The sequence below is a fragment of the Myxine glutinosa genome, chromosome 4 (genome assembly GCF_964187855.1).
Source record: "Myxine glutinosa chromosome 4, kmMyxGlut1.1, whole genome shotgun sequence".
Classification (NCBI taxonomy): Eukaryota; Metazoa; Chordata; class Myxini; order Myxiniformes; family Myxinidae; genus Myxine; species Myxine glutinosa.
This window is the reverse complement of record NC_136264.1, coordinates 216,142,180-216,154,191: the sequence shown is the minus strand read 5'-3', so window position 1 is coordinate 216,154,191 and position 12,012 is coordinate 216,142,180. Positions and strand designations below refer to the sequence as shown.

Below are 12,012 nucleotides of genomic sequence, written 5' to 3'. Positions count from 1 at the left end.
GAAGCGCGCAGCCATCGCTACTCCAGTACTCCCCCAAGTAACAGACATGGGATGGACATACATCGATGGGAACTTTGTGCCGAAGTTGATGACGCTATCTCCAATTCCCAAGGCGTGTCGCGAGATAGTAACATGCGGATGTACCAAAGGATGTATAAATGGCCGTTGCAGCTGCAGAAAAGCTGGGCTAACATGCACAGGAGGATGTGCATGTGCATACAACAGACAACTAGAATGCAGAAACAGAACAGACTAAGATAGACAGGTAAACATTTGAGAATGCCAATATCGAGCTATACGGTATTTATAAAGTATAATTACTAAAAGGCAGCCATTTTGGAACTTTACCCCTTTTTTAAATGCACTTTAGAAATGATTTAATATCATTTTTTTTGTTATAAAGAAATTAAAAGCGCATTTGACCAGTGAAAGTGATGTACATAAAAAAACACACCCCAGAAATTACCAAAAATATGGCGGCCATCTTGGAATTCAACATGGCGGCGAAACCAAACTAGTTACAACTTAGGTAACAGTAAATTTGGAATCCTCAGTATCACAAACATGGGTATTGCCACTATTTTGAGCCTTCTATATAACCACCTTTAGAGGCCATTTTTCCCCGCAAGCGGGGGTTGGCCTTTTTCGGGAACCGTGGTTGTTGTTGTTTTTTGGTCCCCTTTTTGAAGCAATGTTTTACGGCCGGATGCCCTTCCTGACGCCAACCCTTTTTGCCACCTTTAGCGACAAACAGGGAATTACCAGTGAACTGGTACTCAATTAGCCGACCTCGGAAGGATGACAGGCTGAGTCAACCCCCCTGGCGTTAATTCAGCGATCGACCGGGATTCGAACCCAGGATCCTGGGATCCTAAAGCCGGCACCCTAGCCGCTAGCCCAACACCCAACACCAGGACAACTTCTATGTTGCTTAAAATTCAAGTTATGGCAAAAAATATGCTGAAAATGGCGGGCATTTTGTTTTTTACAATTTGAAGGTTAAGACTCCAAAATTGAACCGGTTAAACAGCATTTTTGAATTCAGCACCCTCGAATTATCCTAAAAAACTTGTTTAACCACTTTTAACACGAAATGCTTCCAACATTTTATATAAGCACAAATTCTCAAATTTTTCCTTGTATATATTATTGTAAGTCCGGAACATCGAACCCCTCGATCGTAAGTTAACGCTAAAGGTGCAGCCACAGGTACGCTCACCCAAAATGCTTCATCAGCACCAAATCCAAATCAAAAATGAGCAAAATACATCTTGTTGCCTTGGTAACCACACCCTACTCAATCCCTACTTTACTTTATTCAAGGAGTTCCTGCTTCCCTTTCCTTGGTACCTTTCGTGCAGGGTTTGGAGAAGGGCTCCGCTGAAGGTCTAGATCCAGGTACTCAACCCGGTGGTGTGCACAAGTGCCGTCAAAGTGAATCCGAGACACCTGAAATTGGGGCATAATTATAGTGAGGCGTCACCACAATGTGACGATAAAAGGCTGTTTTCATACAAGTATCGTCACACAAAATGAAGTGAGCAACACCTCGTCTTCAGGTTGATTGGCCCTCATCGGCACGTAGTTTTCCTCACTGTCCTGGGAGTCGGAGCTGGAATTTGAACTGTGTGTGGAAAGGGGTCGCCGCGCTGTGCTCTGTGATCGATCGAAGCTTCAATGTGAAGATCCCAAAGCAGGTGATTTTGAGGATGAAGTGGGGGTGAGAGAAGGGCGACAGGGGCAGAGATGTAAAAATAGGGGCAACACCGCTGGGTGCTCACCTGGTACAATAAAGCAGAATACTACACCGACAAAAGGTATTTTAAACAGTATCACGGTATTTTAAACCAATTTCAATGGTTGCTAGGAGACAGGGCAGCATGTACAATCACATACTAACATAATCATAGCACTTTATACAAACAAACCCAAAAAAAATACCTATTTTGGGGGGCAACCCCACCAAAGACCCCCCAGGGCCTGATTTTTTTTTAGTGCCGTGAATAAACTTTGGTACATCACAGGTGATGAAGGTTGTGGTCAAGGTTCATAGAAATAGTGTTTGTAGTTTAAGGGGAAAAAACAAATACCTATATTTTGGGGGTTCAAACCTGGATCCACTTTGACCCCCGGTAGACCCCCTTAGATCCCGATTTTTATTAATGTTGTGAACGAACTTTAGTCACAACACAACAAATATAATTTGTGCCAAATTTCGTCACAATCCCATCAACGGTTTCGGAGAAGAAGTTTTTTTTTGTTTGTTTTTTTTGTATACAAGATCGAGGCTCGTGAAAGAGCGAACATTAATCACAGAGAAAGACAAACAGACACACAAAACAAATAACATCGGGAGCGGTAGACAAGATGGGGAGAGAGGGGGAAGGACACAAACACAACATTTGAGAGCAGGGACCGAGAGACATGGAGACATCGAGAGAACTGTGGGAGGGAGAGGGCTTTGGGGGGGAGGCATGGGAAGGGGGGGGGGGGGGGTGGGAGAGGTATAAAACATATGGACACTGCCAAGACTTCCAGGAAAGAAGTTGGAATTTCAAACAAGGTGGATCTGTGGTGAATTAGTGGGGGTAGAAAAGATCAAGGTTTTGGATGGGGGAAGATAAGAGATGGTGGTGAACAGCTGTTTTAAAGACCTGGAGGGAGGAGTGGGATTGAAGGGAGTGAGGGAGTTTGTTCCAGAGGCGGGAGAAAAGAGGAATGAAAGAGTGAAGGTGAGCAGAGAGCCGAGATTTCGGCAGTTTAACCATCAGAGGGTTGCTGGCAGATCTTGTGCGACCTGTAGGAATATTTGGGGGACAGAGCACAGAGAGAGCTGGGGGAGCAAGGCCGGAGAGGAGTCGGTAGAAGACAGAAAGACCACCTACCTGCCTGCGGTGAGTGAGTGAAAGGCCCTCAGAGATAGCTTCATCGCGGGAGATTCCAATGATTCTGAAAGCTTTAGATTCAACAGCGTGAAGCCGAGCCAGGTGTGAGGCAGGACAGGAGCACCAGCCCAGAGGGGAGAGCAGCATTCCATTGAGCTGCGGATGAAAGCCTTGTATGTAGTGAGGAGCTCAGGTGTGCCTAGGAAGGACTTCGCACGACGGAGGATGCCCAGTCGGCGACTGGCTTTGGAGGCCAGCTTGGAAATGTGGTTTTCCCAAGAAAGATCATGGCAGATAGTGAGACCCAAAAGCTTGAGCGACAGAACTTCTTGGAGAGGATTGTTGAGAAAGTAGATGGGAGGGTTGTCCAGTCGATCTTTTCGGAGAGACATAGTAAGAGTGTGAGATTTGTCAGGATTGAAAGACATGTTCCACTTGTTTGACCAGTCTGTGATTTTGTCCAGGTCTTCAGAGAGTGAGGAGGCTGCAGACTGCCGATCTGAGGGAAGAGGAATGGAGCGGCAGAGAGTGGAGTCATCAGCAAAGAGATACAGAGGATTTTCCAGAGAGTCGGAGAGATCATTGATAAAGACCAGAAAAAGCACAGGGCCCAGCACACTGCCTTGGGGAACTCCAGCCTGAACGGGAAGGGGAGATGAGAGAAATCCATTCAGGGCCACACGTTGACTACGACCAGAGAGGAAGTCCACAAGCCATGCATGGAGATTTCCATGGATACCATAGGAGGAGAGTTTGGTGAGCAGAGCTGGGTGCCAGACCGTATCGAAGGCACGTGATATGTCAAGGGAGACAGCTCTGATTTCCTGTTTGGCATTGAGGACCTCCATCCATTGTTGAGACAACAGAAGCAGCATGTCCAGAGTAGAGTGACCTGGTCTGAAACCAAATTGATGATCAGAGATCAAGCCATTGGAGAAGAGGAAAGATTTCATATCCGAAGCAATGATGGATTCCATGACTTTGCTGATAATTGGGAGCAGGCTGATTGGTCTGTAGTTGCAAGGATCTGTTTTTGCACCTTTTTTGTGTAAAGCGGTAATGTTTGCTGATTTCCAGGATGCTGGCAGATGACCTTGAGCAAAGGATAGGGTGAAAAGAACAGAGAGAGGGTGAGATAGAGCGGCAGAGCAGGATTTTAGGACCCGTGGGCTGATGCCATCTGGTCCAGTGAAAGGCCCTCAGAGTTGCAAGTATTTACGGACGGACGGACGGATGGGTGGACGGACGCAAGACACGTCATCGGATAAGCTCCCCTGAACTATGTTCCCGGTGAGATAATAAACCAATCTGTTCAAAATATAAACATTTACCTGATATTTTACAAATTCCACCTCATCACCAAAATACCTGCTCAATATATAAACGTTTTCCTGGTGTTTTACCAACTAATACACCCGTTCCCTCCGGGAGCTACAGGAGCGGCAGGAAGGGTCATTCCTCTCTGAGGTATATAGATTAGTGTGAAATGTGAAATGTACACGTGCACTTTAATGTTATATGAAATGTACTCGTACACTTTAATGTTATATGAAATGTACACGTACACTTTAATGTTATATGAAATGTACACGTACACTTTAATGTTATATGAAATGTACACGTACACTTTAATGTTATATGAAATGTACACGTACACTTTAATGTTATATGAAATGTACACGTACACTTTAATGTTATATGAAATGTACACGTACACTTTAATGTTATATGAAATGTACACGTACACTTTAATGTTATATGAAATGTACACGTACACTTTAATGTTATATGAAATGTACACGTACACTTTAATGTTATATGAAATGTACACGTACACTTTAATGTTATATGAAATGTACACGTACCCTTTAATGTTATATGAAATGTACACGTACACTTTAATGTTATATGAAATGTACACGTACACTTTAATGTTGTATGAAATGTACACGTACACTTTAATGTTATATGAAATGTACACGTACACTTTAATGTTGTATGAAATGTACACGTACATTTACTTTAATATAACTATTATATTTCATATAACAATGAAATGTACAAGTCCACTTTAAAGTTATATGAAATGTACAAATCCACTTTAAAGTTATATGAAATGTACACAATCCACTTTAATGTTATATGAAATGTACAAGTCCACTTTAAAGTTATATGAAATGTACAAGTCCACTTTAAAGTTATATGAAATGTACACAATCCACTTTGAAGTTATAGGAAATGTACAAGTCCACTTTAAAGTTATAGGAAATGTACAAGTCCACTTTAATGTTATATGAAATGTACAAGTCCACTTTAAAGTTATATGAAATGTACAAGTCCACTTTAAAGTTATATGAAATGTACACAATCCACTTTGAAGTTATAGGAAATGTACAAGTCCACTTTAAAGTTATAGGAAATGTACAAGTCCACTTTAAAGTTATAGGAAATGTACAAGTCCACTTTAATGTTATATGAAATGTACAAGTCCACTTTAAAGTTATATGAAATGTACAAGTCCACTTTAATGTTATATGATAATGTACACGTACACTTTAATGTTATATGAAATGTACAAGTCCACTTTAAAGTTATAGGAAATGTACAAGTCCACTTTAATGTTATATGAAATGTACAAGTCCACTTTAAAGTTATATGAAATGTACAAGTCCACTTTAAAGTTATATGAAATGTACACAATCCACTTTGAAGTTATAGGAAATGTACAAGTCCACTTTAAAGTTATAGGAAATGTACAAGTCCACTTTAAAGTTATAGGAAATGTACAAGTCCACTTTAATGTTATATGAAATGTACAAGTCCACTTTAAAGTTATATGAAATGTACAAGTCCACTTTAATGTTATATGATAATGTACACGTACACTTTAATGTTATATGAAATGTACAAGTCCACTTTAAAGTTATATGAAATGTACACAATCCACTTTAAAGTTATATGAAATGTACAAGTCCACTTTAATGTTATATGAAATGTACAAGTCCACTTTAAAGTTATATGAAATGTACAAATCCACTTTAAAGTTATATGAAATGTACACAATCCACTTTAAAGTTATATGAAATGTACAAATCCACTTTAAAGTTATATGAAATGTACAAGTCCACTTTAATGTTATATGAAATGTACAAGTCCACTTTAAAGTTATATGAAATGTACACAATCCACTTGAATGTTATATGAAATGTGCATGTCCACTTTAATTTGATACGATCAGCCAACCATTGGGTTGTACAGCCCACGTCGTGAGCTTCACATCGGCACTTTTAAATTGTTCAACCAAATTATGACGATTGTGAAGATGGCGATGAAAACGAAAACGAAAATTACAAACAGTTCCTGGACTTTGCACCTTTTGCACCTGAGAAGGTAGATACGGTTATATAAACCCTCAACTCTGACTCTGCTCCTGTACCGGACGGTGTCAGCTCACAGGTCCTAAAAACCTGCTCTGCTACTCTTTCACATCCCCAAGGTGGAGTTTCACATCCTCATCCACTGGTGCTAGATCATCTTCCATCTGCTTAGAAATCCACAAAAATCACTGTACGGTATCACATAAGAAGGTGTAAAAACGGATCCCCCCAACTACAGAGCTATCAGCTTATTTCCAATCATCAGCAAGGTCATGGACTCCATCATCGCAGTTGACATGCAATCCTTCCTTTTCTCCAACAACCTAATCTCAGATCACCTATTCCGATTCAGACGAGGTCACTCCACCTTTGCCATGCTGCTTCCACTCTCCCAACAATGGATGGAGGCCCTCAATGTCAGACATGAGATCGGGGCCGTCTCTCTGGACATATCTCGTGCTTTTCATACAGTCTGGCATCGCATCTTGCTCTCCAAACTCTCCACCTATACCTATGGAATCCAAGGCCAACTTCACAAATACAGTCACGTGAAAAAGTAAGTACACCCCATGTAAAGTTTTGACTTTTTCAACATATTTCAACATACAGCTATTTGATCTTCATTTCAACAATATTGATAGATAAAGGTGATATAATATAACAAATATCATGAAACATTTACATTTTGTAGTCCATTGTATAATTTAAATAAACATAAATGCAAATTTCGCATGTGGAAAAAGTAAGTACACCCTTGGCTCTAATAGGTGGTATTGCCCCCTTTGGCAGAAACAACCTCAAGTAGGTGTTTCTTATAACTGTCTGCCAGTCTCTGACGTCGACTGGGAGAAATTTTTGCCCACTCCTCCATGCGGAATTCTTTCAGCTGTGCGATGTTTGAGGGGTTTATTGCATGCACAGCTCGTTTCAAAATCCCCCACAACATCTCGATGGGATTTAGATCCGGGCTTTGACTTGGCCATTCCAGAACCCTCCATTTCTTTCTTTTCAGCCATTCCTTGGTGGATTTACTGGTATGTTTAGGATCTTTGTCATGTTGCAAGGTCCACCTTCGGTTAAGCTTCAACTATCCAACAGATGACCTCACATTATCCTCAAGCACTCTCTGGTACAATGAAGAATTCATAGTGGATTCTATGATGGTGAGCTGCCCAGGCCCTGATGCAGCAAAGCTGCCCCAAACAATAATATTTCCACCACCATGCTTTACAGTTGATATCAGGTTCTTGTGGTCAAATGCTGTCTTTGGTTTTCGCCAAACATGTCTTCTGGTACTGTGGCCAAATAGCTCTACCTTTGACTCATGTGTCCAGAGCACATTGTTCCAGAAGTGCTGGTCTTTGCCTCGGTGTTCATTGGCAAACTTTAGTCTTGCCCTGAAGAACTTTCTGGACAGCAAAGGTTTCCTCCTGGCACACCTCCCATGTAGATCAAATTTGTGCAGCCTCTTTCTAAGGGTAGACTCGTGCACTTTGACATCAACAATGGCAAGAGCTACCTGTAGGTCCCGTGATGACATTCTGGGGTTCTTAGAGACTTCTTTCAGCATCTTGTGGTCTGCTCTCGGGCTGAACCTGCTGGGGCGGCCTGGCCTGAACAAGTTGGCAGTTGTTTGGAATCTTCTCCACTTGTAGTTGATCTTTCGGACAGTCGAATGTTTGATTTTAAATTGTTTGGAGATTTTTAAATCCCTTCCCAGACTCGCAGGCATCTATAATCTTCTTTCTGAAGGCCTCAGAGAGCTCTTTTGATCTAGGCACGGTGACGCCGCACACTTCAACAACAAAGAGCAAACCAAACTAAATGTCTGAGGTTTAAATAAGACAGGTTCCTCCAAGATCCTCTCTAATGATGTTCTAATCATTTGCACGTGAGCTGGTGCACCCGATTCTAATTTTAGGTATTTGAAGTAGTGATAAATGTAGGGGTGTACTTACTTTTTCCACATGCAAAATTTGCATTTATGTTTATTGAAATTATACAATGGACTACATAATGTAAATATTTCATGATATTTGTTATGTTATATCACCTTTATCTATCAATATTGTTGAAATTAAGATCAAATAGCTGTATGTTGAAATATGTTGAAAAAGTCAAAACTTTACATGGGGTGTACTTACTTTTTCACGTGACTGTAGCTTACTGTCTTCCTCGACTCTCATAGCTGACGTGTGTCTCTCAACGGAATCCTTTAATCTCCTGGCCCTGTCAAAGCTGGAGTGATCCAAAGCAGTATTATAGTCCCAGCCCTATTTAATTATTAGCGATTAATTAAGTACTTGTATATTTCCTTTCTCTTCTGGGCCTTATCTCAGGCACCTTATGAGAAAGGAAGCTGATATTTGGACATGACAATGACCAAGTGATTTGGCTGTTAAGGCTATTTTTGATTTATTGATTAATTAATTCATCGATTAATTATTTAATTATTTGATTAATGACGATATTATTTTATTTTTTTAAGTTACAGATTCGGATGAAATGGTGGTGGTTTATGTGTTATATTAAGCAATTGATTAATTATTATTATTTTTTACGATTATTATTTCTTAATTTTCATTATTAATCATTTATTTATTTTCTTTCTCATCTGGCCAATATCTCAGGCACCTTTTGAGCTAGGAAGCTGATATTTTTACATGACAATGACCAAGTGATTTGTCTGTAAAGGGTATTTTTGATTTATTAATCAATTAATTATTTATTGATTAATAAATTAATTACTTAATTTTGTTATTAATGACTTATTTAATTAAATTTCTAAAAGTTACATCTTCGGATGAAGCACTAGTGGTTTATTTATGCTATTAGCCAATTATTGATTCAGAAAATATTTTGTGATAATCTTTTATTGATTTTAATTATACAATTAATCAATCAATTATTGTACACCTCTCCCTCCCAATGCCGCCTCTATGAGGTGCACTGCGGTATTGCCGGGCGCCGGAGGCGCCCCGGCAATGCCGCGCTGTAGGATATTTAATTATTTAGCATGGGGGCGGTGTACTTTGAATGTATCTGTACTTGTTTGTTTGTTTATTTGTTTTCTTGGTTGTTTGTTTGTTTGTCCGGGCGATATCGCAGCCATCCTTTGAGCTAGGAAGGTGAAATTTCGGCACAATAGTGAGCAAGTCCTTTGACATAAACGGTATTTTTTGTTTTTTGATTAATTAATTAATTGATGAGTTATTTAATTATTAGCGATTAATTAAGTACTTATAAATTTCCTTTCTCTTCTGGCCATTAACTCAGGCACCTTTTGAGTTCGGAAGCTGATATTTGGACATGCCAATGACCAGGTGATTTGGCTGCAAAAGCTATTTTTGATTTATTAATTAATCCATTAATCGATTAATTATTTAATTATTCGATTAATGATTTTTTTTTTTAAAATTGTTACAGATTCTGATGAAATGGTGGTGGTTTATGTGTTATATTAGCGAATTGATTAGTTATTTCATTTTTTTATGATTATTATTTCCTTAGTTTCATTATTAATTATTTATTTATTTTCTTTCTGATCTGGGCAATATCACGGGCACCTTTTGAGCTAGGAAGCTAATATTTGGACATGACAATGACCAAGTGATGTGGCTTCAATGGATATTTTTGATTTATTGATTGATCACTTAATCTATTCATTACTTATTGATTAATCAATTCATTTAATTTTTTTAAATTAATGCCTTATTTAATTAAATTTCTAAAAGATACATCTTCGGATGAAGCACTCGTGGTTTAGTTATGCTATTAGCCAATTGATTAAGAAAATATTTTATGATAATCTTTTATTGATTTCAATTATGCAATTAATCAATCAATTATTGGGCACCTCTCCCTCCAAATGCAGTCTCCATGAGCTGCACGGCGGTATTGCCGCCGGGGCGCCTCTGCGCTGGAGGATATTTAATTATTTGGCATGGTGTACTTTGAATGTATCTGTACTTGTCCATTTTCTGACGACTCAGGCTGCAGACTCTTCCTTCTCTTCAGACCTTAAAAAAAATCATAAGATGGTCACACCCTTGGAACTTCTTTCAATCCTGACAAATCCCACACTCTCACTATCTCTCTTCGTAAGGACCGTCTGGCAAAACCATCTATCTACTTTCTTAACAATCCTTTTGAGAAGCCACCCGCATCCCTTGTTTGCCCGACTCCTGAGTCTCAATATCAGCCATTATCGTTTTTGGGCAAACCACGTTTCCAAGTTGGCCTCCAAAGTCACCTTATGGTCTTGCACCCGCCGCTCTTTCCGTGCTTTGCCTCCCCCAGGTATCTGCAGGGCGCACGTGGCCCACCAGCAACCCCCTTATGGTGAAAATCCCAAAATCCAGGTTCAGTCGTTCACTGCTCACCTCCACTCATTCGTTCCTCTTTTTTTCCTACCTGTGGGAACCAACTTCCACATCCTCTTCAACCTCATTTGTCCCTCCAGGTCTTCAAGACAGCTGTTTATCATCTCAGATTGTCCCCAATCCAAAACCATGATCTTTTTAAAACCTGTTAAACCATGCACATTCCCCTCCAAAACAGATTTTTACTTCCAACACCAAAGGTGGATGGAGGTTATGTTTTCACCCCTGTCTGTCCGTTTGTCTGTTTGTGAACAAGATATCTCAAAAGGTTGATGACGGATTTGGACTAAATTTAGCAGAGATGTAGCGTATGTGACACAGACGAAATCGTTCGATTTTGGTGATGATCCGGATCCGGATCCAGCTACTAGAATTTTTTATGAGATTCTTCACCATTGGGAGATTGGGCTAAAATGATACATAGCAGGATATCTCAAAAAGTTGTGGACGGATTTGGACGAAATTTGTGGGACCGGTTGTGTGTCTGACAAGGACAAATAGATTCGATTTTAGTGAAGATCCGGATCCGGTTAGTAGAATTGTTTCAGTGATTTTTCACCATTGAGTGATATGGCCAACCAGGTGGAGGTTTGCTCTCTGCTGAGTGTCGTTCTAGTTTGATTCTGTATCCATGTTACCCACACCCTGCATTCTCCCTTACCCCTCTTCGTTACCTGCATCCCTTGTTTGTCTGTCTCCGTTTATTTTCTCCCTTGGCCCTGCTGTTGGAATTTCCCCTTCTCTTTCCACCGTTTCTTTTGTTAGGTTGCGTCCTGACCCGTTCTTATACCCTTAGCCTGGCGTTGGCTTAGCGGTTAGGGCGCAGGCTTGGGATCTTAGGATCCTGAGTTCGAATCCCAGTCGATCGCTGAATTAACGCCAGGGGGGTTGACTCAGCCTGTCATCCTTCCGAGGTCGGCAAATTGAGTACCAGCTTGCTGGGATGAATGATCCCGGTGTGTACCCCGATTTAGAATAGGTACACCGTATCCCTGCGCATCGTAAGAGCGCGACCAAGGGTTGGCGTCAGGAAGGGCATCCGGCCATAAAAACATTGCCTCAAACATGGAACCATGATTGTCATGGGGCCCGCAAGGCTAACCTCTGCTCCAGCGGGGAGAAATGGCCTTAAAACGATCATTCATTCATTCATTCGTCCTGACCCGTTCTGCGTTCTGGCTCTTCCACGACCCTCAACCCTACACACAAAAAAGAAGCTGTGGAGACAAATAAAAGGAATGATGGAAAAGGTGCACTTACTCTGGTCGTGAAAAAGTGCGGCTGATGGGCGATGTCACCGGAACAAACATTGGAGAATCAGGTGCAGTATGAGCATTGAGGTCCATGGGGGGTGGTTTTCCTGGCAAG

The 12,012-nt window shown here is 40.6% G+C and overlaps 1 protein-coding gene across 4 annotated transcripts in view; it reads right to left on the bottom strand.

Moving 5' to 3' along the window:
* LOC137425707 (GRB2-associated-binding protein 1) overlaps positions 1-12,012 on the bottom strand; it is a 142,795-nt gene that overhangs the window by 27,211 nt on the left and 103,572 nt on the right. For all 4 annotated transcript variants that reach the window (XM_068114408.2, XM_078777008.1, XM_068114407.2 and 1 more), the window contains 3 exons: positions 11,905-12,004; positions 1,549-1,672; positions 1,351-1,449 (listed from right to left, as the gene is read on the bottom strand). In XM_068114408.2, the coding sequence (XP_067970509.2) occupies positions 1,351-1,449; positions 1,549-1,672; positions 11,905-12,004 (323 nt within the window). The remainder of the gene's footprint in view (positions 1-1,350; positions 1,450-1,548; positions 1,673-11,904; positions 12,005-12,012) is intronic.